The sequence below is a fragment of the Gigantopelta aegis genome, chromosome 8, assembly GCF_016097555.1.
Source record: "Gigantopelta aegis isolate Gae_Host chromosome 8, Gae_host_genome, whole genome shotgun sequence".
In the NCBI taxonomy this organism is placed as follows: domain Eukaryota; kingdom Metazoa; phylum Mollusca; class Gastropoda; order Neomphalida; family Peltospiridae; genus Gigantopelta; species Gigantopelta aegis.
Window position 1 is genome coordinate 54105676 of NC_054706.1, and position 27935 is coordinate 54133610.

Here is a 27935-nt window from a genome sequence, read left to right on the forward strand (position 1 = left end):
GGGGTAATATTAACAAACATTACCAGCTACAGTGGACTCCGACATAAGCATAACCTCATTCTTGCCCAATGGACTGACATAAGCATAACCTTATTCCTGCCCAATGGACTGAATTATGATGCTACATAAATATGGCCTTTGACCAGTTGTGGTGCACTGGTTGGAATGAGAAAAAACTCATATCAGTTGATTGGATCTACCGAGGTGGTTCAATCCTCCGACGCAAGCACCTCAAGCGAGCACTCAACCGACTGAGCCAAATCCCACCCCGTCATGTCTGAATGCTTTAGAATGTCCTGTATTACAGATCCAATTACAGAACCAGGAAGTAGTGACCCGATTTTAAATATAATCTTAGCTGTCACTAAAATATGTTATCTAAAATAAATAATGGGAAAACTTCAAAACTAATGTGTACATTATTTATGCTTTTATTTTCCAATTGTGTAGGCCTCAATCAAATAATAAAATACAATGAACAAACTGCACATGGGGTAATATTCCTATGTATAGTGCTGTAGCCAGTTGGCAGGGGGGGGGGGGGGGAGGTGGGGGGGTTTGGTTGTGGAGGAAAGGTGCCCACAGACACACACACATGGCCTCAGACCACAATTAATTTCGCTATATGTTTCTATATAGCCTTAGTGGCTATAACATTTTTATTAATATCAGCAGGCCCGTGAAGTTTTGTATGTACCTTTGCCTGCATGGGGGACACATACCCTGAAAAGGACAACCCCTGTTGTCCAGCTCTTTCTCCCAGCATATTGGTTTAAAAAGACACACCCTCTAAACCAGGCAGGAGTACACCCATTTTACACAAAAAGCACTACTTTTGCATGGGCCGGAATTATCACAAACAAGTCTTCAATGTCAACAAGTTACACATGTTTACAAACTACATGCTATCCCCTGTCACTTCAGTCAAACAGTTGCCACTTCATAGCTGTCTGCCATGAAATAATCACAGTCAAACAGCAGACTACTTGCGCGGTCAAATTTCAGGATTTTGGACAACCAAATGGGAAGATAACTGTAATCTGAGGCCCATCATGCTCATACACAGGTTCCAATACACAGATCTTATATTGTCAATGTTACCCTGTAAATGACATTTTTATATAGCTGCAGGTTATTCTTTACCTATATGTCAACTAGTTTTACATGAACAAAAATACAACAGTATATGAAAAGGAGTTGTGTATGCAGTGTGAATACAGACACGCATGTATGTACCACACCCTCTATTGAAAACATAGATGATGACTTTACCATACACTTGCTGGGAATAAAGACTCCTTTTATAGCAGACACAGAATATTTTTTTATCCCTCAGGGTATGGCAAATTGAGAAGCTGGGTGGGTGAGGGGTAAGGAAGTACATGCATTTTTATTTGTGCATTATACACCAAACAAATCCTATATACATGGAATTGATTAACTTTAATATAATTTACATGGTTGACTGCATGCAGAAAATAATAGCCTAAATAATGCAACCTTCATCATAGATGTTCACACTGGGTTTTAATGGTTTGATCAAAGGCTTTTTATGAAAGAAAGAAGTGTTTCATTTAACGACGCACTCAACACTTTTTATTTACGGTTATATGGCGTCAGATATATGGTTACGGACCACACAGATTTTGAGAGGAAACCCGCTGTCGCGGCTTTTTATGAAGGGAGGTACTTAATTCAATGATTCATCTTTCTGTTTGACACCCATTAGCCGATGTTTTTGTTGATGTCGGCCTTTTGTTGAACATCCATTCAGGTAACTCATAACATCACAAGAACGGGCACAGCTTGTAAAATGCATTATTCATGCATATGTATATGTACATGTATGCACTATGTATGATTGCTTGGTAATTTTATTTTTAAAAGGTTGAGATGAAAGTGGTTAAAAAAATATACCAGAAATTTTAATACTGAGATTGGCCTTAACGTTGGGCTTGCGCAATGGATTAAAATCGCTACCATCACCCCTGTGTAGAATGTGTATCAACCAAAACCACATCGCAAGTTTTGGATGAAAAGTACAAAAACGTTTGGACAGTTGAAAAGCCGGAAATACTATACAGATGACTAAAAATCCAGAATTGGCCCTAATGTTAGGGTTGCACAATGGCTTAAAATAGCTACCACTACCCCCATTTAGAATGTACGCAAAGTATCAAGTGAAACCACGGATGGAGAGACAAGGACTGGGATGTGGAGGTGGACAGCGAAAGAAGTTGAAAGATAGGAGTTGCCAGATTGGTAAGCAATGAGATGGAATTCAAAGAAGTACAAGGAAAGGAAGAAAGGAAATGTTTTATTTAATGACGCACTCAACACATTTTATTTACAGTTATATGGTGTCGGACATATGGTTACGGACCACACAGATATTGAGAGAGGAAACCTGCTGTCACCACTTCATAGACTACTCTTTTCTATTAGCAGCAAGGGATCTTTTATATGCACCATCCCACAGACAGGATAGTACATACCACGGCCTTTGTTACACCAGCTGTGGAGCACTGGTTGGAACGAGAAATAGCCCAATGGGTCCACCGACGGGGATCGATCCTAGACTGACTGTGCATCAAACGAATGCTTTACCACTGGGATACATCCTGCCTCTAAAAGGAAAGGAGGCATTGGGATAAAAAATATATTTATATTTATAACAACATTGATAGTGAAAAACTTGGAAATACTGTACAGACAATTAAAAATCCAGAATTCTGGATAAACGCTGAAAACGTTTCATCTCTGAAAAGCCTATCCAGACTCCGTCTGCAAGCAGAACTATGGGTATTTTATGCACTACATATTGCCAGTGTATCAGCATGCATTGCCAGTGTATCAGCATGCATTCAGCAATAAATGAGAGACATGTGATCCATCATGCTGTGAAAACCTGCATCCTACATGTTGCTATCTGTTATTAGATCTCATTATTGATGGGTAGGAAAAGGAAAGGAATGTTTGTTTAATGACGCTTGCACATATTTGTAAACTCTGGCCACTGGTGTCGTGTGACGATTGGAGAGAAAATAATAAACCCACAGCTGCCATATACATGTACATCATACTAATTAGCAGCAAAGGATCTGTTATGTTCAGTTTTATATAGTTTACACCACTAGAGCACATTGATAATTTTTATAAAGACAGAACACACAGGTTGGAACAGAAAAGCCCACTGGAATGGAATACTCGCTGGAATGGGGAAAAAACAATGGACTGGGGGCACTGGTTGGAACAGAAAAAACCCATTGGACTGGGGGAAAACAATGGACTGGAGCACTGGTTGGAACAGAAAAAACCCATTGGACTGGGGTAAAACAATGGATGGGGCACTGGTTGGAACAGAAAAAACCCATTGGACTGGGGAAAAACAATGGACTGGAGCACTGGTTGGAACAGAAAAAACCCATTGGACTGGAGCATTGATTGGAATGGGGAACAATATTGGACTGGAGCACTGGTTGGAATTGGGAAAAACAATGGACTGGGGCACTGGTTGGAACAGAAAAACCCCCATTGGACTGGAGCACTGGTTGGAATGGAGAAAAACAATGGACTGGGGCACTGGTTGGAACAGAAAAAATCCAATGGACTGTGGAATAAGAAAAAGCCAATGGACTGGAGGGGGGTGTTACTGGTTGGAATGGGAAAACCAAAATGGACTGGTGTCATTGGTTGAAACAGAAAACAAACTGATGGGGAGGGGGCACTGGTTAGAATGGGGAAAATAAGAATGGACTGGGACAATGGTTGGAATGGAAAACAACAATCAGAAAATTGGTCAGCAAAATGAAATTAGATCTTTCGAACCAAAGCACTCGAGGTGAGCACTCTACCGAGTACCGACCTAGCTAGATCCCGCCCCGAACTCTTGTAAACATAATGTGGTACTTACACCCTACTGCTTGGATGAATTCTGGAAAACAGGTCCTCATGGTTTAGTGCGTTTCCCATTATTAATAACAAGCTTTGTCAAATGCATGCATACACAAGAATAAATCAAAACAAATAACCGTCTCTCCTCTTTGTTGAATTTGAAACTGAACACACAGAAAACGTCAGCACCTACACCATGCCAATGTTTCTCCACAATATATGCTAACCTCAAAACCTAAACATATCTCTCCATGTTTTGCTCAACTCAAAAAAAACACAACCCCAAAAGCATACAGAATGTCAAAATCCTCCAACATGCAAATTAATGGTGCTCCACGATTTGCAAACTTCAAATACAGCAATATAGATAAACATCAAAAGAAAATATGCAAATATTTGTCCGAACTCCAAAAAATCAATGACAGTTGAGGAAATACAATTCACCATCTGTCGTATCTAGTCGATACACAGTATAAATGCTCTATTGATTTGTATTATTATTCAAAGTGCTAATTCAAAGTTCACTATTGAGTGTATGTGCAATGGTCTATATGCAAGTGGTAGTTTGCATACAAACCAATGACATGGCCAGAGGCCTGTGCACAGTAAGACATCAATCAGAAGACAGGTAAGTCTGCTAATACTCACAGTCACAGGTAGGTGCGAATATAGTATAATCATGTACAGCTACAATTGCACGGCTTCTAGATTATGGTAGCCCCACTCCCATGGCCAGTGATATTCAATGTAGGGCTAGTAAATAACTACTATTATCATGCCCAATGGCTTGTAAATAACTACTATTGCCATGCCAGACAGAGCTTCTAGATTATGGTAGCCCCACTCCCATGGCCAGTGATATTCAATGTTGGACTAGTAAATAACTACTATTATCATGCCCAATAGCTTGTAAATAACTACTATTGCCATGCCAGAGCTTCTAGATTATGGTAGCCCCACTCCCATGGCCAGTGATATTCAATGTTGGACTAGTAAATAACTACTATTACCATGCCCAATGGCTTGTAAATAACTACTATTGCCATGCCCAATGGCTAGTGAAAAGCAAGTTATCAAATGCTGCATGTAAATATGAATAACCTGCTCCCACCCGACTCCCCAATCTTAGTGTTTTTAATCTCTAGATCTCCGTCTTTGGGTAACATATCCATTACTACTATTAGTGAAATTGTATTAAGTAAAGCAGGGCTTGTGAATTTTTAACCATAGCTAGTACATTTTTTAAATCACTGATCCCATGGCTAGTGGATTTTTTAAATCACTGATCCCATGGCTAGTGGATTTTTTAAATCACTGATCCCATGGCTAGTGGATTTTGTAAATCACTGATCCCATGGCTAGTGGATTTTGTAAATCACTGATCCCATGGCTAGTGGATTGTTTAAATCACTGATCCCATGGCTAGTGGATTTTTTAAATCACTGATCCCATGGCTAGTGGATTTTGTAAATCACTGATCCCATGGCTAGTGGATTTTGTAAATCACTGATCCCATGGCTAGTGGATTTTGTAAATCACTGATCCCATGGCTAGTGGATTGTTTAAATCACTGATCCCATGGCTAGTGGATTGTTTAAATCACTGATCCCATGGCTAGTGGATTGTTTAAATCACTGATCCCATGGCTAGTGGATTGTTTAAATCACTGATCCCATGGCTAGTGGATTTTGTACAAATTCTAGAAGCCTTGATTTGTATTACACAACCCTTTAATTTCTACACATTGCCAAATTAGCCAATTTCTCATTTTCATACAAAGTGGATGCAATATTTGGCTAATAAAACTGTTTTTAAATTAACCAGTTTTCAATTTAATTTTTACGGAAATACTCTACATATGTGAAAAGTGTCTAAAACAGAATTCTTTCCAGTGTGAACCCTGAAATCTCATGTGTTTTAATGTGTTTGTTGTTTTAATGAAGAGGTTCTAGAATATGGTGGCCTGAGGCCAGTTATTTTTAGATTTGGACCACTAAAAATTACTTTGTGCGATCTCGATGGCAAGTGATAAAAAAATAATTAATGTTTGTAGGAAATGAATGCTTGCTTTATGACACTTCAGCACATTTCATTTCAATTAAGGTTCAAGCATGCCGTCCTGGGCACACACCTCAGCTATCTGGGCTGCTCTGTCTGTCCAGGACAGTGGGTTAGTTGTTAGTGGTTAGTGAGAGACGGGAGGGTGTAGTTGTCTTACACCTACTCACCGAGTCGTTAAAACTCGCTCTTGGTGGAAGCCAGTACCGGGCTGCGAACCCTGTACCTACCAGACTTATGTCCGATGGCTTAAACACCGAGGCTGGTATTTCAGCAAGTTTAACCCATTTGTAACTATTAAGTGTCTATCATAGATATATCAACAGTAGAGAGGAAACCCACTGCCACCACATACTGTACTGTTGAGGTTTGGAAATTGCTTCGAATTTCCAAGTGCATGTGTAAGAACGTTAGCAGGGGAGTGGGGTCTAGACTATGGCAAGTTAAGTTTATAAGAAGGCCGAGACATGCTCACCCAGAAAATGTATTGAAAAAGAGAAGAAACTTTGATTGAGGTGCAAGGGGGGTCGGCTATAAAAACCCAGCCCCTGCAACTGCACCCATGGCTAATATGGAGATAATATCATTCATCAATCTCCACTTTCCAATTCTTAACATTTCCATTATGGTGGAGGTAGTGGATGGGACGGCCTAAGGAAATGAATTAAAAATGGGGCAGACCTTCCCGTCTACTCTCCTCCGACATAAATACCAGATTAACCAGACATACTTTTTTAACCCTTTGTATAAACACTTTTTAACTTCCTTTAAATAAAGTTTATTTAACCATTAATTAGTATTTTTTATCTAATCATTTGTATAAACGTTTTTAACTTCTTCTTTTTTTTCCTTTTTTTTTTACAAACACTCTCCCCACCCCTCTGTTGTGAACACAGTTTCTGGCCCTAGTCAGAAATCATGCTCCCAACAAGTGTGCTTGAACATTAAATTGATACAAGCACGTTAATTCCAGCCATCTGACCTGACAGTCATTTGTGAGCATACATACATATATACAACTGCACCCAATGTCATCATCAATAGGTTATATTTGGTTACTAAACTGTACTATAATCTGATTTCATTATCTGGAGTCACCAGTTAAATAGTTGACCATTTGTGATGCATGGAGAAACAACCATCATTATGTCACAATCAGGAAAATTACATCAATCAAACTTTGTTAACTTTCATTAAACAGCCAGACCTTAAATCTGGGTTAAAAACAAATGTTTTATTTAACGACGCACTCAACACATTTTATTTACGGTTATATGGCATCAGACATATGGTTACGGACCACACAGATTTTGATAGGAAACCCGTTGTCGCCACTTCATGGGCTACTCTTTCCGATTAGCAGCATGGGATCTTTTATTTGCGCTTCCCACAGGCAGGATAGCACAAACCATGGCCTTCATTGAACCAGTTATGGATCACTGGTCGGTGCAAGTGGTTTACACCTACCCATTGAGCCTTGCGGAGCACTCACTCGGGGTTTGGAGTCAGTATCTGGATTAAAAATCCCATGCCTCGACTGGGATCCGAACCCAGTACCTACCAGCCTATTGACTGATAGCCTAACCACGACACCACTGAGGCCGATAAAATAAATCTGGGTTAGATATAGGCAGAAACAGAGGTTCCCAGAAGTTACGGTAATCACCAGATGGTAAATTTCATGAAATAAAGTTTGTTTTGTTTAACGACACCACTAGAACATAATGATCGGCTATTGGATGTGAAATATTTCATAATTCTGACATAATAGTCTTAGAGAGGAAACCTGCTACATTTGTCCATTATTAACAAAGGAACTTTCATATGCACCATCCCACAGAAAGGATAGCACATACCATGGCTTTGTTTTACCAGTCGTGGAGCACTGGCTGGAACGAGAAATAGCTCAATGGGTCCACAAACGGGAATCGATCCTAGATCTATCGCACATCAGGCGAACTGGAGAATTTCACGAGTGCCTTAATAAGAATACCAGCGAAGAAGATAAGTAACAAATAAAATAAACATTTATTTCCCTGTATCTGTGCCAATACACATACTAACAACCCTAACCTCACAGTGGTTGTGATCAGACCGAAAGGTCAAAAGTTGTGATAAGATAACACCGCTATCTGACAGAATTTATTACAGGCTGTTAGGTTCATAAACATACAGTAGTATTTGGTGATAACAGTAACACTCATATCATCCCTAGATAAATAGCATGCCCTAAAAAAAAAAAAAAACCTGGCATGCCTATATCCATGTCAAGATCCTATTTTTACACGCCTGATCATGCTGGGGGCTTTGTTGTGAAAAATGTGCTGTTGATATCTTCAAGTCTGTTTTTAACCAGATCTAAACTGTAGTTTCAGCATTTGAGTATTATTTGCCAGTAACCCCACATTGGATTTTGCATCCCAATCAGGGCCTAGATATTGGAAAATATCGTAAAAGTGTTGTAGGCTATGGCATGTGTTGTAATGACGTCATAGCTAATGACAGTTTTACGATATGGTAGCACTATGATAGCTTCAAAACTAAAAACTATGATAGATTCAAAAATCTGTATCCATGAGAGTAAAGAAATATTTGTTTAAAGACACTTTGGCATATTTAAAATTATGGCCCGCTGTCGCCACTTCATGGGCTACTCTTTTCGATTAGCAATAAGGGATCTTTTATATGCACCATCCCATAGACAGGATAGTACATACCACGGCCTTTGTTACACCAGTTGTGGAGCACTGACTAGCACGAGAAATAACCCAATGGGTCCAAGCAAGGGATGCACTTTCCCACAGTTAATATAATAAACTACTACCACTACTCGCATCATCAGGGCAGGATAGTACATACCACGGCCTTTGTTACACCAGTTGTGGAGCACTGACTAGCATGAGAAATAACCCAATGGGTCCAAGCAAGGGATGCACTTTCCCACAGTTAATATAATAAACTACTACCACTACTCGCATCATCAGGGCAGGATAGTACATACCACAGCCTTTGTTACACCAGTTGTGGAGCACTGACTAGCACGAGAAATAACCCAATGGGTCCAAGCAAGGGATGCACTTTCCCACAGTTAATATAATAAACTACTACCACTACTCGCATCATCAGGGCAGGATAGTACATACCACGGCCTTTGTTACACCAGTTGTGGAGCACTGACTAGCACGAGAAATAACCCAATGGGTCCAAGCAAGGGATGCACTTTCCCACAGTTAATATAATAAACTACTACCACTACTCGCATCATCAGGGCAGGATAGTACATACCACGGCCTTTGTTACACCAGTTGTGGAGCACTGACTAGCACGAGAAATAACCCAATGGGTCCAAGCAAGGGATGCACTTTCCCACAGTTAATATAATAAACTACTACCACTACTCGCATCATCAGGACAGGATGTTGCCCAGTGGTAAAGCACTCGCTTGGTGCATGGTTGGTCTGGGATCAATCCCTGTTGGTGGGCTCATTGGGCTATTTCTCACTCCATCCAGTGCACCATGACTGGTATATATCAAAGGCTGTGGTATGTGCTATCCTGTCCGTTGGATGGTGCATACTGCATATACAAGATCCCTTGCTACTAATAGAAAAATGTAGCCAGTTTCCTATCTAAGACCACATGTTTGACATCCAATAGCCGATGATCAATAAATCAATGTGCTCTAGTGGTGTAGTTAAACAAAAACTTCCTCTCATCACCCTTCACACACCCCCATACTGTTTTAATAACTGATTGAGTCACCAGCTAAATGGTTCACAATTTGTGATGCACGGAGCAACCATCATTATGTTACAATGAGGAAAATTACATCAATGAAGTTTTGTTCACTTTTATTAAACAGCTCGACCTTAAATTTGGGTTATAGGCAGAAACAAAGGTTCCCAGAAGTTAAGTAATCACCAGATGGTAAAGTTCATGAATAACAATAGGTAATTAAATCAATATTTTGGCCAGACTTGCAAGATAGATCGTTTTAACAAATGAACTAAAGACTTAAATATATATGGATTTTATTTTTAAAAACACTAAAAACCCACCAAAAAAACTTCCTTTAATGTTTTAAGTCAAACTATATGACATAATTATGTTCCTTTTAAGTAATACAATAAATCAGTATAATACTGAATACAGACCCGTCAACCTTTAGTCAAGAGAAAGCAGGAGGTGTGTGTTGAAAAAGCAGGAGATTTTGTCAAAAAACTGGAGATTTTTTAACTTCACACAATTTAACCCAAAATCGCAAGGTTGTTGTAAACAGTATTACAATAAGTTATATGAACACTATATAATGTCATATATACTTGTTAACCTTAGATCTTGGCTTTAAAAAAATATAATAATAATTAATTAAAAAAAAAAAAAAAATATGTGTGTATATATTTCTTTTTAAAGTTTAAATATTGTTAAGATTTAATAAATATTTTTAAAAAAAATCTTTTTTATCCAAAAATGTTAAGAACATAACAAGAAATTAAAAAAAATCATTAGTACATTTACAGCATTACACTTACAGGTTAAGTTACATCATCATTTGTGGCTAGTGTACCCAAATTGAAGTACCCAAGACAAATTTATATAAATCTTATAAATTAATATTCAGTTTTTACTATAATGAGGAACAGTGGCGTGGTACTTATTTAAAATCATTACAATGATGCAATAAACATTGTATTTCCATTATCATAAGTAAAACCTCATTACGGACATTGTGTGAAATATACCGGAATTATACCCATTTCCGTGGATAACTTTATATCAAACACAACATTTATTAATTGTAAAAAAAAAAATCTATTGAAATATACCCTTGTTACCAACTGCACAAACATACAAAATTAACTGACACAAGTATGTTTATATAGCTAATTGGTATTTTCTTTGTCTTGCTGTGACATGTGATTTTAACATTGTGTGTATTGCTGTCAACTCTGGGCCAGAGTCTGGCACTTCAGATCTGTCATAGCTACTTCTTTTATGTTATTTTGGCAAAAGGGGATCGATTTTTTTTTTATGCCTACAAAAATGTCATTTAACAGGAGAAATTGTCTCCTGCGCAGGTTGTCAGGAGATCTGATCAAATACCAGGAGACTCCTGCCAAATCCAGGAGGGTTGACAGGTCTGTCAGTATTATGTGATATCAGAATATTTTATTAACTCGTAGCCTGTATGTTTATGTACATGTTGATATGCAAATTAAAATATTAAACTAACTATATAATTAGCTGTTGATTTTAGAAATTGTATGTAGATTGCACTTTCTGTTCATTACTTTTTGGAAACAAGAATCCCTTTGTATTTACCGATACAAAGAAATGTTTTTCCCCAACATGAAAGTAAAATTAAAATACCCGGTACTCCATGTCACACTGTAGTTCCCTTCTGTCCCATGCCCAGCCACTGGCCTTGTCAGAGATTGGGTTTTGGGTGGATGTGCCTGAACCTTCAATTGGGTATAGATAAGTGAACAGAGTTTTAACGACACCACTAGAGCACATTAATTTTATTAATCATAGACTGCTGGAAGGAAATGTTTCATTTAACGACGCACTCAACACATTTTATTTTACGATTATATGGCATCAGACATATAGTTAAGGACCATACAGATATAGAGAGAGGAAACCCACTGCCGCCACTTCATGGGCTACTCTTTTCGATTAGCAGCAAGGGATCTTTTATATGCACCATCCCACAAACAGGATAATACATACCACAGCCTTTGTTACACCAGTTGCGGAGCACTGGCTGGAACGAGAAATAGCCCAATGGGCCACCAACCGACTGTTGGATATCAAACATTTGGTAATTTTGACATAATCTTAGCGAGGAAACCTGCTATATTTTTCCATGAATAGCAAGGGATCTTTTATATGCACCAACCCACAGACAGAATAGCACATACCACGGCCGTTGATATATCAGTCATGGTGCACTGGCTAGAGTGAGAAATAGCCTGGGGATTGATCCTAGACCGACCATGTATCAAACGAGCACTTAAAAAACAAACATACTGTAGTGAACAAAGTAAAATGATTACCTGAATTCTGCAGTCTTTTTAAATCTATCCAAGTAAGCTGCTAATGATCCACCTGAAAATTTTCTTTCACCATGTGCACTCATAATGATTTTTAAGTTATGATTTTTAAAAGCACAAAATTAATATCCAGAAAGGTATTTGCTACTTTTCCTTTTCAACAAGAACACAAAACTGGTGAAATTCCTCAGAACAAATTGCTATCTTAACACATTTTGAGTTCTGAAACTATGTTTTGAATATATTTACTTTCACAAAAGTTTTGATGAACAATTGTTTTGACTAAAAAAAAAACAGTGTTGGCTTATACACAGGTCTGTAACAGCATCCATTAAATGGAATATCACTCAATTAAAAACTGTACTTTAAAAAAATCACAATGTGTAATATCTCTGTCTTCACTTATATTGTTCACAAACAATAAAAGACAATACAAGATGAATCCCAATAAATCCTGTTCATATGAACATACACTTGTATATAACAGTGTAGTACTCTTCATGCACACAGAACATACATGTATAGTAATACATTTACATTAATAAATACAGAGATAAAACTACACTGTTACATGTCTAGTATCTACTTAGTACTTGGTATTACTGATCAAAGACAAGACATCAGTTAATGCTTCAGTTACATACTGATATCAAAGCATTATGGGAAATGAACGGGGGAAACAGGGGAAATGGATTAAATGTGCAAGAGATGACAGTTAAACCTGACAATAATGGCCACCCATCAGACATACAGAATATGACCTTTATAAACAGGTGGTTTATATAAAGAAATAAACAGAGTACATTTATGCTTAAAGGGAATATACATGGAGTGCCCATTACAGACAGGCGATTGTTTTACAAGGTGTCAGTTATAGTCGGTTTCGACTGTGTGTAAACCTGTCAGGAAACTGCATAACTGTTTCCTCTAAGTGAGAATCACCAAGTCCAGCATTACTCAGACCCCGATACACACATCCTGTTTTAATCACAGCATCCAGAGACAGTTCTTCATCTAATTACCCATCACCATACATTTCATTTATTGAAGTATAAGATGAACAACATTATCAATAGCTATATGTGCATGTATCTTATACACAAAGGTATCGATATGACAGCAAGTGTAACTGGAGTAAAAACATGCTTGTCAATTAGGACTGCCTAAGGACCTGTAGGATGACATGGCCTATATTCAGTTGACCTTTTAATAGTTTTGAAGTGAAAGAAAACAACATTTAAGTACTTATAGGTAAGTAACATAAATGGCCAAAACTAATAATATTTGAAATTAAGTCTTTATGAAGTAACATACATTTCGACCTGCTTACCCAAAATAATAGGGCTATTATTATTTTATTTTTATTTTTTTAAATACAAACTATTTAACAATTTATCTTGAATTATATTTATTCATGTCTACAACTGGAAAAAATACTTATTTTGGCTTATATGCATTGGAAGATCTTGAGGGCTAAATGTAATACAGTAAAGTACTTTTAGAACGAACACGCTTACAACAAACTACCAGTTAAAACAAACTGATTGTAAAGTCCTGGGGTTTTTGTCCTATATAGTATTAATAAATTTTAATGTATAGAACGAACTATGGATAGCAAATTAACTGTTAAAACGAACCAATTTGTTTGCCAAAATTGTTAATTTCAGTGTAAATTAGTGTACATACAGCATGCTGATCATAATTTTTTAATCTTATTTGTATCTTATCAGTCAGTAGCATTAAAGGCAATGCACCTAAAATGACTGCACTGATATTGGTGATAATAAATGAAAAATTAAAAAAAGCACACACTAATTCTTGTTTAAATTTTTAAAAATCCAAAATGGCCGACTTCCTGATAGAAAATGGCCAACTTACGCAAATGTATATAACGAACTACTGCTATAACGAACTGATGTATCTGGTCCATGTATCTGGTCCCTTACAGTTCATTATAAGAGTAGTTTACTGTATATATACTCATGGGAAAAAGTCCCTGTGCTCCAACTAAAATTGTCTTTAACCAACTGCAAAGTTTGTAAATACAGTCGACCTTTGATAACTCAAACTTAGATCTTTCGTAAACGTCGATCTCTCGAAGAGAAACGACGGTCCCGGCCGAACTGCTATACAAACTAGTAATAACAGACTTCGAACACTCAAACTTCGAACATTCGAAAAACTCTATCTCTCAAAGTAATTTTGTGGTCCCACCATAAAAAAAAAAAAGGGATATTGCACTTCCAAAATTCGAAGTTTGTGGAGTGACTGAGCCTTTTAACTGTACTGGTAATACTTTAAAGAAAAATGAATTGTCACCCAAGCCAAGCGTGAGTGTCCCGACTGGTCTCGGATATCGATGATACACGCGGTAATTACAGAATAATAGATCGCCGACTATGCGGAACGAAATGATCCTACATGCCTGCATTGGGTTGTCGGTGTTTGTACACGGCAGCGGGCCTCATTACTTCAAAGAACTGTTGTAATAACAATTAATGCTGTTTGTTTTTTCTCTTAAACGAGTGCATCATGTCAAATTTGTTATTTGCTATTTAAGTGTGAATTCAAAATGATTCATTACTAGTCATTTAGTTATGTTAGAAACATTCGGAAGAAATGCTACCCAATCTGTGCAAGATTACAGACACTGTAAAGAAAGACGATTTTTTAAGCAAGTGTGCCAAACAATCTCTAATTACAAATTTTTTCGGATAGTTCTGCTCTTTGTACTTTGTGATTTGAGAGCTATAAATTATTTTGTACTGTTGTGAATGTTTTATATGTAAAAAAAAAAAGTACATAACCTAGTGCTATTTGGCATACAGCGTTTTGATTTGTTATGTTATGTCTCGCTATGTTAGTGAGGGTTTTTAAAATGATTTTTGTGATTTACAATAATTTTGCTATTTATATTGTGTCTTTTTTATTTGGTAAACAAACGTACAATTCGACATTCAGTATTTTAATTTATTACGTTACGTTCCGCCTTGTTCTGACATTTGAAAAATATATCAACTTTAATTTATCGCTTACTTCCGGTTATATGTAAGTACGTGCTTTCAGTTTTCTTCTTCTTTTTTTTTTACTTTACTGTCAATTAATACAATAAAAGTACATAGAGATGTACGTCAAATTGATCGGATTTATCTCATTTCTGTTAATATTTACTTAGTTTTATCATATACACAGAAGAAATGTGCTAACATCCGATATCAACGAAATGATAATACTGCAATGCAGTTTCACTTTGAGGTCTGCTGTACGAATTTCGAACACTCGAACTCCCTGAAACTCGAACTATTTCGTCGTCCCCTTCAACTTCGAGTTAACGAAGTTTGACTGTAGTTGAAAGTTGTGACTTGTATTGATACAACATAATTGTGCTATATTTTCCCATTGGTAACAATGGATCCTTTAAATTATATGCACTTTCCCACAGACAGTACATCACATACCATAGCCTTTGATATACCAGTTGTGGGGCACAAGTTGGAATGGGGGGAACCCAATGTGTCTGTCGATACGGTTCAATCCTATGAACTAAAATTATCAATTTTCAAATCATTTATTTTATATATGGATCATATAAAATGGCATGGTATACATTGGACAACATGATAAGAACATAAAATGGTTAAATCAGAAATATAGTAATAGTAATGATGGCAATAATTATATACGTGTAATAGTAATCTCAGGTGAGTGCTCTACTAAGCTAATGTTTGCTACCATAACCCAGTCTGCAAATAGTTTATACAGCCAGCATTAGCTAAAATAGGTGGGGGTTTTGTTCTAACTATGTAGTCCCCCCAATTCAATTATACTGTGAAAACCCTCTAAACCAGACACCCATGAAACCAAAGGAAAGGAATGTTTTATTTAACGACGCACTCGGCACATTTTATTTACAATTGTGTGGCGTCAGACATATGTTAAGGACCACACAGATATTGAGAGAGGAAACCCGTTGTCGCCACTTCATGGGCTGCACTTTTCGATTAACAGCAAGGGTTCTTTTATATCCACCATCCCACAGACAGGATAGTAAATACCACAGCCTTTGTTACACCAGTTGTGGTGCATTGGCTGGAATGGGAAATAGCCCATGACACCAAGTTTAAAAATCCAGTTTGAAGAGTATTTTGTTCAGAAGTTATTTTCTCTACCAATATTGAAAAAGAGACCATGAGAAACACTGGTTTTGAAGAAATTCCAGTTTACAGTGGGTCCTGTTTTGAGGGATTTCACAGTATTTAGAGGGACAGACACTAGTTTCAACCTGTGAAAATTAACAGTTTAGTTAATCTACAAGCCTGTAACACATTTGGATAAAGTTACAATTGAGTGGAACATGAGTTTGTGACTGAAATGGTGAAATATCTTCTAAAAATAGACTAAAACTTGACTCCACAACTGTTACTTCTCAGACGCACATGCATTTTTAAAAATATGAGAAATTCATTTTGTGATATTAAAAACACCAGAATGACCAAAAGCCCTTTGAATGTACAGAAATTGATAATCTAAACAATAAAATTTAAGTAACGTATAATTTAAGTTATCAAAAACGGATATAACAGTCAAAAATATGTGTCAAGTGTTTAAAAACTAGGGTATGTCCCTTTGATCAAATAATCAACAATGGAATACAATGACTAAGTAAAGCAGCTGGTTGTATAAAGTATGTTTTTGTGTACAAACTAAACATGAACATTTTCAGGCACTATTTTGTTGGGTCATTTAGCAGGTCAATTAAAATGTGACCCTGCCTTCAGGGGCCAAACTGTACACAAACAGCTCTCATGAGAGACCATCAGTCAAACAGTAATACTATATTTCCTGCTCATGTAGGAAGCATATGTATATGACCGAATAACTTAATCACATCCATGTGGATTTTATGATGTCATTATATAACAAAAATTTAGTTAAATTAATGTTGTCAGCGTAGTCAGTGCCTTAATGTGATGTTCTGAAGTAATCAAAATTATTTTAGCAACTAGTTAGATATATGAATTATGATAAAAATAAATAAATAAACATTATTGTGAAACTGTGATCGAGTGGAGAGGGTTTGCTGAGAGGGTTTGACATGGCAAATTGAGAATTGTATTACCTTAAAAAATATATGGGGAAAACATTCTTACCCCCCCCCCCGCCCCCACAATGTGTCATCCTGTCCAGACTATTGACAACAGGTTCCCCCACCCCCAACACAAACTCCCATCCATTTCACGACCTTTTTTTTTTGTTCTATATATTATAAGATATAATCAAACACAGGAGTAATATTTCAAATCAATTGATACTTTACCATTAAACTTTAAAAGAACCCAACATCAAGCATCTCAACTTGCAAGACATCAAAGGTAAATAATTAATAAGGTAAACTTGTTACTCAATGAATTATCGATGTCAATTCATTCAATGATTCACTCATCAATGAATAAATCACCGCGACTTCCAGCACTGAAAACTGGGCCAGATAATCACTTTTAAGGAAATAGCCGTGTCAAATTAGGAAAACAAACATGATATTCTTACCTATTTGAATGTTTAAAAGCCATAGTAGGAGTGACACCTCAGACCGATACACATCTAAGCATGTGTAAGATATTGACCTTAAAAAGCACGGAACAAGCTGCCATCTTGAGGCAAAAATATGCAAAAAACATTCAAGGGAAATAACTTGTATTACCTTGTTCTTAAAAAGAACTGTTACGTTAGTAAACGCTGCTTCACTCAATGAAGTCAAAGTAGAACACGTGTTATAACAAATAACTCATTGTAACTATTTGCCAGTTTAATATGTATATGCTTAACAGGATGTTAATTTATTGCACAATACCAAGAGAACAAAACGTAATTGTAAATAAACAGGACACACATCTACGTACTTTTAATTCTAAAATCTATCCTGTTTATATATCAGAAAATCCGTAGACAACATGTAACAGGGTTAAAACTACAGTCACTCGAGCAAATAAAACTCCAAGATTAAGCATACCCATAACCATACACATTTCTTAAAACTAAAGACAAAAAAGAAACCTATAATATAACAAAACAACAACAAAAAAGAAGAAGAAAAAGTTCAAAGTTAAAGTTTGTTTTTTCACACTAGTGCACATTGATTTATAAATCATCAGCTAACAGATGTCAAACATCTCGTAATTCAGACCTATAATCTTAGAGAGGTACCCCACTACATTTTTACATTAGTAGCAAGGGATATTTTATAAGAACCATCCAACAGATCGGATATATAAGCTTGTTCTGAATGTGCACGTAAAACCCTATGACCTGACCTGATCAAATATTGCACATAACCACGACATTTGTTATACCAGTCGTGGTGCACTGGCTGGAACGAGAAATAGCCCAGTGGGTTACGTACCGCGCCCCCACAAGAAAGAAAAAAAGAGACAAAAATACACACACGCACGCACAAACACGAACACACGAATACAAACAACAAACAAACAAGGCATCTCAAAACGCGAATGTGAAGTTTTATGAACACTGGACGAAATTTTATTTTTCTATTTATACAGCGACCTTGACCTTCATAGACGCTGATAGGTCAAACACGACCTCGTTCAAGATTTCACGATCTAAATCTTACATGTAAAATGTCACGAAAATCAGGTGAGAATTGAAGTCGCTAGAGCCGTGACCTGTGATCACGTATATAGTAGCCTACGTATGGACAAGACGTTACATATAGATTTATTTATTACCCTAGCAGGCACTCATAACGGGGAAAATAAAAATCATAATTTCTCACTGATAAATTATCATGCATTGGTCTAACGAACAATACTATTGGATGATTTGACGCTTACAAACCAATGACCTTGTTGATACTAAATATGACGTCGTCACGATTTGGCAAACACACACACACACACACACACACACAATGACCTCATGTAGTTTAAAAGAGGGTGCGTTTACGGCTGTCTGTTTTTGGTGTTAAATTTATAACAAAATGTAATTTTAATGCAGTTCATTATAGATGTTATACCAGAATAAAGATAACTTTTGTTAATACTCATAACAGTGCCTAAAGTGGTTGATATCATTTCTATACATTTACGTGCATGTGTGTCGAAAATAAAGGCTTTTAGAGAAAAAATAGCTCGGGTAATAAATAGAATAACAAACTCGGTACCAGTTATTATCAAATTTATGTCCCTCGTGAAATAATTTTCATTTGTCACTCGCTAAAGCTCGTAACAACTGAATATTATTTCACTCAGGACATAAATTTGATAATAACTGGAAACTCGTTTATTATCCTCTATATATCTTAGGTGACTTACGACGAATGGGTTACAAAACAACTATCGAACAAAAAGAAAGAATAAACCAAAAAATTCAGATTTTTTTTTTTTTTTTTTAAATGAAAAAGAAGAAATAAAAAAGAGAAAAATATAACATTTACTTATACTTACTCCTGTGGCGTATGAAGGTTTTCATTTTCAATTTCTTTATCTTGGCTCTTATCCGGATTTTCCGGATTAAATCCTTTGTCGGGAGGTTCTGATTGAAAGCCATTATCTGGAGGTTGTGTGTGAAAACTTTTATCCGGGAGTTCTGTGTGAAAACTTTTATCCGGGGGTTCTGTGTGAAAACTTTTATCCGGGGGTTCCACTTTCTTGTACATGACGTGGTACTTTTGGTTTGGTTGTGTCTCCGTTCTTATTGCACTGTTCGCTTCTCTGTTGGAGTTGAAACTGAATATCTCTGTCGTGTAGTCCTCATCGTGGTCGCTGGAATTGGATAACCTGTCCACCTGTTGACTGCTGCGTTTGTAGTTGGCCGGAGAGTGCAGGTTCGACCCATATCCCAGAATCAGCGGCCCGAACAGAGTCTTGTAACAGTTGTGGCAGTAGGGAAGACCTTTCCGCTGAAACGCAAAAACGAGAAACCTATTATTACAACTTCAATTTAGATGTACGTGCCTCTATCCGTTCATGGTTCAGGAACTTCAATTCAGAACTATGCAAGATTATGCTATATGATTTTATGTGTAATTTTGAAATTGTGGGATGGTGCATATAAAAGATCCCTTGCTACTAATGGAAAAATATAGCGGGTTTCCTCTCTAAGACTATATTTCAAAATTACCAAATGGTTGACATCCAATAGCCGATGATTAATAAATCAATGTGCTCTAGTGGTGTCGTTAAACAAGACTAAATTTTTTGTTTGAATTTTAAAATATATCTCTTTTACAGGCTCTGTTGAACCCCCACCTCACCCTCTAGAATTTAAAGAAAACTACGGAGGCGGAAAGAAAAACAATAAAGAAAAATAAACCAAAAATAAAACCAGAGATTGAAGGACCACCCCACTCTACTCGTACACTAACTGTCGATTATACAGTCGGTTAGAATAATATCATACACAACATAATTAGATGACACTTCTTAGTTGTACAATAAAGAAAGAAAGAAAGAAGTGTTTTATTTAACGACGCACTCAACACATTTTATTTACGGTTATATGGCGTCAGACGTATGGTTAAGGACCACACATATTTTTTTTTTAGAGGAAACCCGCTGTCGCCACATAGGCTACTCTTTTACGACAGGCAGCAAGGGATCTTTTATTTGCGCTTCCCGCAGGCAGGATAGCACAAACCATGGGCTTTGTTGAACCAGTTATGGATCACTGGTTGGTGCAAGTGGTTTACACCTACCCATTGAGCCTTGCGGAGCACTCACTCAGGGTTTGGAGTCGGTATCTGGATTAAAAATCCCATGCTTCGACTGGGATCCGAACCCAGTACCTACCAGCCTGTTGACCGATGGCCTAACCACTACGCCACCGAGGCCGGTTTGTACAATAAAGATATCACAACTAACTACCTACAAACTTATTGATAAAGATCACGGGGGATGGGGGGTTGGGGGGGGGGGGGGGGGTGGGGGGGGGTGGTGGAGTTATGTACCAATCATATACACGCTACCAGAAGAAATCCGAAACGCTAGGCTACTATATAGTCCGTCCCATCATTCTATAAAACGTTTTTCTTTTTTTTGTAAATAATTTAAGTTTGGTTTGACATAAGAAGAAAAGTAAAAGTGTTTTGGAAATAAATAAAAAGTACTATTTTTGTGTGCAACTTACAAATCAATCGGCTCAAAAATAAAAATGTGTAGTAAATTCCATAGCATGAAAAAAAGGCGTTTTGTGTGGGACGGATTATATATTTACACCTATTAGCGCATTCTGCACTGAGGCATGTTCAAGATAACTAACGATCGCGAGCACTCTACTTTTTTTTCTTTCTTTTTTTGTGCATAATGTTAGATGCAGCAATATGATAAAAGGCGATTGTACCAGTCAAACTGTTCGCGAGCGCCATACCTCCTGAACAAGCCTCAGGTATGCGAATGCGATTTCCATGTTGTAAATACGAGTGCATGTAGACTGACGATCAACAATTAACAAACGGATGCAAAAAAGGAGTATAAATAGTAGTAGTACATGTCATCAAATTAAGCGATGTTTTATTTTGATGTTCATTTACTTCAGCACTATTGCTTGTGTTTTCAACATGAACCTAACTCGGCGCTAATATAAGGTGCGCACTCACTCGGTTGGGGGGGGGGGGGGGAGAGGGGGCTGTGTTCCCCATTTGAGAATGAAAATGTACTTTTTTGGACCTACTCTACACAAAAAAACCCAATAAAAATTATGTCCCCACTAGAGTCTTTGCCCTCCACCTCTCTCTTCAACACTTCAGATCAAATTGTGCCCCCACCACACTCAATCCAGTTATCGTTCCAACTTCCTACGGGCCCTTGTAAGATATATTATAAGATACAAGTAGTTATGGATCATTTAAGTGTGTGTTTAACAACACCTCGGTTCATTCTAAACTGAGGCTATTAGGGACCCATAAAAGTGAGTTTCTTTTTACGAACTAGGTTCTTCACAGGCATACGGTTTGCTAATGGGTTCGATCTGAGTTGACACGTGCAATTCTGACAACGAATCAACTGTCATAGTAGCAGTCATGATACTGTGAAAACACCATTTTGACTTTGCATTGTATAAAGATACGATTTCGAAAATGTTAATACTATTGTCGTTCAGATTTGATTTAAACCAACTAAAAAGAAAAAAAAGAAAAAAAAAAAGTAGTGTCGGAAATAGAATAAAACTGATTTTCGTCGACTATTTCTTTCATATTAAACTGACAGGTAAATATTTTTAAAATATCTATTTAATGATACTCTACCTAATTTAGCATTTACTTGTTTGGGCTCTCACTGATATACAAGGTGGTGCTTACTCTTGAAATTAAAAGAAAAATGTCAGTAAACAGGTGATTTGTGCACTTTATTGGAACAGACTATAACACATTTTGATCTACATATGTCAGTTTCATTTACCCTTAAACAAATTTTTATTTTAAAACTGCAAGTTAACTGAGTATTTTGAATTGAAGCATAAATTATTAATTATTATTAGCATATTTAGTGAATATAAATTCAATAAAAGTACATTAGAAATTTACACAATCTTGCATTCACTTAAAGGTGCTATATCATAGTTATATGTGAGCATCTGTTTGTGATAAAAATTCTCCAATAAAAATGTAGGCCCTATTTTCTACTAGTAGATAAAAGTATTTTGTTAGAATCATTTATGGGCATATAGTTGAAGGTGTAGTCTTTAAATTTTACAGCAAAATTTAATTTAAAAAAAATGTATCTGCACTAGCTGTCATTATGCTACTTGGAGATAGCTCCTTTAATACATAGCACCTTTAATACCGGTATAATAGATCACACACATTCTTGACAGTTTTGCTAAAATGTTACTATAGAAATAATTTTATTTTGTTTTGAAAAGGGATAGAAGTAAACCGTCATCAGAAGAAAATGGTTTATTTAACGACGCACTCAACACATTTTATTTACGGTTATATGACGTCGGACCTATAGTTAAGGACCACAAAGATATTGAGAGAGGAAACCCACTGTCGCCACTTCATGGGCTACTCTTTTCGATTAGCAGCAAGGGATCTTTTATATGCACCATCCCATAGACAGGACAGCACCTGTTACACCAGTCGTGATGCACTGGCTGGAGCGAAAAATAGCCCACTGGGTCAACTGACGGGGATCGATCCCAAACCGACCGCGCATCAAGCGAGCGCTTTAACACTGGGCTACGTCTCGCCCCCAAACCGTCATCAGACAGTCCCTCACATATTGCAACAGCAATGAAGTTGACACATGTCGATCAAAATGTGTTATAGTCTGTTCCAATAAAGTGCACAAATCATCTGTTTGACATCTTTCTTTTAAAGGAACAGACCCTAGTTTCAGTCCACGAAAATGCACACTAAGTTTAGTTAACCTACAGACCTGTAACACATATGGATAAAGTTAGAATTTAGTTAAACATGAGTCTGTGACTTTGAAACGGTGAAATACCCTCTAAAAATAGACTAAAACCCGACTCCATAACTCCTATTTCTCAGACGCACGTGCGTTTTTAAAAATATGAAAAATGCATTTTGTGATATTAAAAACACCAGGATGACCAAAAACACTTCGAATGTACGGAAATGGATAATCTAAACAATAAAATCTAGTAAAGTATAATTTCACTTGTCAAAAACGGCTAAAATAGTTTTTAAAAATATGCCTTAGTGTTTAAAAACTAGGGTATGTCCCTTTAATTACAAGAGTAAACACCACCTTGTATATCAGTGTGAGCCCAAACAAGTAAATGCTAAATTAGGTAGAATATCATTAAATAGATATTTACAAAATATTTACTTGTCAGTTTAATATGAAAGACATAATCGACGGAAATCAGTTTTATTCTATTTCCGACACTACTATAACAAGCGGTACTGATTCAGTTACAAGTATCACTAAGAGAAAACGTAGCTCCCCAGGGAGTCCGTGCATCTTGTAGAAACTAATAGATCCAGGTGTTATTGATTTTCGCGAGATAATGCTCGCTGTCAGATACACGAGTTATACAACGCTATGATCAATAACAAGCAACACCATACAACTCGTATCTCACACGCACGTTTTCCCTTGTAATTAATTTCTATTCTCTTTTGCCGTGCTAGGTATTTAGATTCCGATACTGGGGAAATACCATGGATAATATACATTTGTTCTTTTTTTTTTAAAGTATGTCGTCTGCAACGGTGCGCACGTGCCAAAGTCTACTTAGTGTGAGCTGAAATAGCGCAGCCATGTTGGTACGAGTGTTTTTCATATTTAGCTAACAAATGCACGCGTAATTAGGCGTAATGTTCGAACGTATGCTATATACAAGCGCTCACATATGCGAATACTGTAATTCCAATGAAATGCCAGGCGCGCGCGCGCGTGTGTGTGTGTGTGGGGGGGGGGGGGGGGGGGGTCGGGGGGTCGAACCCCCAACCTCCCCAAACGAACTTTCCTTTTTTTTTAAATATATTTTCCGGGAAGCGTAACTCAATCCCCTAGAAACTTCGCTCGTCTTAATCTAGACCCCCTTTATAAATTCCCGCACACGCGCCTGGGACACGCATTATATGCCCATATATTTATTACAAGGTTACTTTCCGCAAGCTAATGTCATTGAGTAATGTTTAGTTTGTGTGTTGTGAAATTACTCATGACTTGGGCAATAAACAATGTGGTTATGTGTCACAGTGCCGAATGTACAAAACCTGTTTTTGCACGCGTCTTACTACATTATAGATATAGCTCGACGAAATCTCATGATCCAATCGTACTTCTAATCGGCGATAGCAAGCGCTCTTTCAACATGTTTTTGTTTTTCTAAATTAAAAATCAGCATTCTTCCATACCCAGTCAATTTATTCTTGGCAAGTAGGTAGGTTCATCCTGATAACGAAAGCATTGTTATCAAACTATTTTATCATTATAATTATAAAGAAGTGTAACATTTCTAAAAACATGGTTATACATTTTTAAAAATTGAAACTGATTTTTAAAGAGACTGACCCTAGTTTCAACCCGTGAAAATTAACACTACGTTTAATTAATCTACAAACCTGTAACACATTTGGATAAAGTTACAATTGAGTGAAATATGAGTCTGTGACTTTGAAATGTGAAATACCCTCTAACAATAGACTAAAACTCGACTCCATAACTGTTACTTCTCAGACGCACGTGCGTTTTTAAAAATATGAAAAATGCATTTTGTGATATTAAAAACAACAGGATGACCAAACTCACTTCGAATGTATGGAAATTGATAATCTAAACAATAAAATATAAGTAAAGTATGATTTCAGTTATCAAAAACGGCTCTAATAGTAAAATATATGCCTTAGTGTTTAAAAACTGGGTATGTCCCTTTAAAAAAAAATTGTTTTGTTTAATGACACCACTAGACCACATGAAACATTGGCTATTGGATGTCAAACATGTTAATTCCGACATATTATAGTCGTAGAGAGGAAACCCGCTACATGTTTTCATTAGTAGCAAGGGATCTTTTATATATACACAATCCCACAGACAAGATAGCACATACCACGACCATTGATATAGATTTCTACCAGTCGTGGTGCACTGACTGGAACGAGAAATAGCCCGATGGGCTCATCGACGGGAGTCCATCTCAAACCGACCGCGCATTAAGCGAGCGCTTTACCAATGGGCATTTTCACATTAAAAAAAAACTTGATGCCAACTATTTTAGTCAAGTTTGATTAATACTGCTCCTGCAAGTACACGCACGCTCTGTAAGTACTTTCTTAAACGAGAAAAACACAAAATCGATATCAAGGTGCTGCGATTGCATCCCCCGGGGGACTGGACTCGTAAACGCGGTCTACACGGTCTGTCGAGCTGTAATCATATTTTGATGACAAACGCGCGACTAAGACCAGAGAACGAAATTCAATATCGAGCCAAGGTTGATCAAATCTTTTTAGTACTTTTTAGCAAACTCCGTTATCGATTATCACCGGCGTGACGTTTGAACAAGTGGCCATCGAATTCAGTTATACGATGCCCGCTTGTAGTCGGGTTTCATAAGAGCCACTGTGGCGTGTTCAGGAGGCCGAGCGCTCGCGAACATATTGACTTTTTATCACATAATATTCATCTAACGTTAGGCGCAAAAATCAGTCTAGCGAACGATCGCGTTCTGCCAGCTAACGTTTCGCTAACGTTCACAAACTAATTTATATGTTGTATTTTATTTGTGCAACCGATGAGCTGTAACAGCTCAAAGGTAAATAAAGAATTAAAATTGAATTGATTGGTTACCGATGTAGCCATTTGGTTTACCATAAAGCGCATAAACCAGTTCAGCGGACGTTTTTCTGCTCGGTCTGGTTCAACTAGGCCCAGAAATGAAGTTCAATCGTAGATGTTCACCTGAGATGCAATATGTTTTTGGATGGATCCCTTTTTTTTTGTAGACCCATTGTATTATTGTCTAAAGCATTGTTCCATAACTGGTGTAAATTAAAAAATGTAATACATGCTATTCTGTCTGTAGTAACATGCACATAAAATAACATAACAATGGCGGACCCAGAAAATCCTCTCTTTTTCTTCTTCTTCTTTTTTTGGGGGGGGGGGGGGGGGGGGGGCAATAACATGATGCGGAATGCCAAGGGAACTTTGGGTAGGTTTGGAGAGGAATCGTAAAAAAAATTGAAAAGTAATATATAATAAAATTATAACTGCCACCCCCCCCCCCCCCCCCTTCCCTAGATCAACCTCTGCATAAACTTGACATTGAAACCGATAAATACGTTTTCTTATTTTTATTTGAAATAATATAAGTAATCACTGAATGACGTATATATACACCAAAATTGCCAAATGCTATATTCAATATATCTACAGAGGCGGCGCTGATATATATATATATATATATATATATATATATATATATATATATATATATATATAATCCACGTTATCAATCTTCCTCCCCTAGCCTCATCTTAACATCACACCTGACAGGACTAATCACAACCTCCTGGTGTTATCTTACAAAAAAAGCAGTCAAGCTTTTTCAGTCGCAATCAATTTCATACATTGTGTTTAATTCCAATTTTAATTTCCATTTTGATAAAGCATATGCAACATAACCACAATTATTATTCTAATGCAAAACCTAGTTAACCATAGATTACAATTGTGATAAAATAATCGAAATCGTAACCGTAATTCGTAATCGTAATTGTAGTCGTAATCGTAACCGCATTCGCCGTTTTGCAAAATATTGCTAGGCTCACGGCAAACCAGTGTCGTGTTTAGGAGACCGTCGATCACGCGCGAACATTTTGACTGGTACCATGGTCTTGAAGTTGTATCACAGTAATTTAATGTTAAGCGCAAAAACCAGTCTAGCAAGCCACTACGATCGCTCGCCCTCCTGAACAACAATTGCTTAAAGTTTGTTTTGTTTAACGACACCACTAGAGCACATTGATTTATTAATCATCGGCTATTGGATGTCAAACATTTAGAAATTTTGACATTGTTTCCATTAGTAGCAAGGGATATTTTATATGCACCATCCCACAGACAAGATAGCACATACCACGACCTTTGATATACCAGTCGTGATGCACTGGCTGGAACGAGAAATAGCCCAACGGGCCCACAGACGAGGATCGATCCCAAACTGACCGCAAATCAAACGAGCGCTTTATCACTGGGCTATGCCCCCCCCCCCCCCACCATCACCCCCCCCACCCCCGTCCTGAACATGCCTCGATGTTTTGACGTAACGGAAGTTGCTCACCTCTGCATGTTGACTCGGGGTAAGAACCCTGGCACATTCCTTGCAACGTAGACAGTTCGGATGCCAGTCACGTCCCAAGGATGTTTTGCGTTCCGCTGGAAGAAAAGACGGAAAGGACAATTAATCTACAGAGATCACATGATTGACACG

General features: G+C 37.2%; 1 protein-coding gene across 3 annotated transcripts in view; it reads right to left on the bottom strand.

Annotated features, from left to right (window-relative positions):
- The window catches only part of LOC121378482 (ras association domain-containing protein 2-like), a 76995-nt gene that overhangs the window by 17870 nt on the left and 31190 nt on the right, over positions 1–27935 (bottom strand). For all 3 annotated transcript variants that reach the window (XM_041506670.1, XM_041506671.1, XM_041506673.1), the window contains exons 2-3: positions 27786–27880; positions 19469–19923 (exon numbers count right to left, since the gene is read on the bottom strand). In XM_041506670.1, the coding sequence (XP_041362604.1) occupies positions 19469–19923; positions 27786–27880 (550 nt within the window). The remainder of the gene's footprint in view (positions 1–19468; positions 19924–27785; positions 27881–27935) is intronic.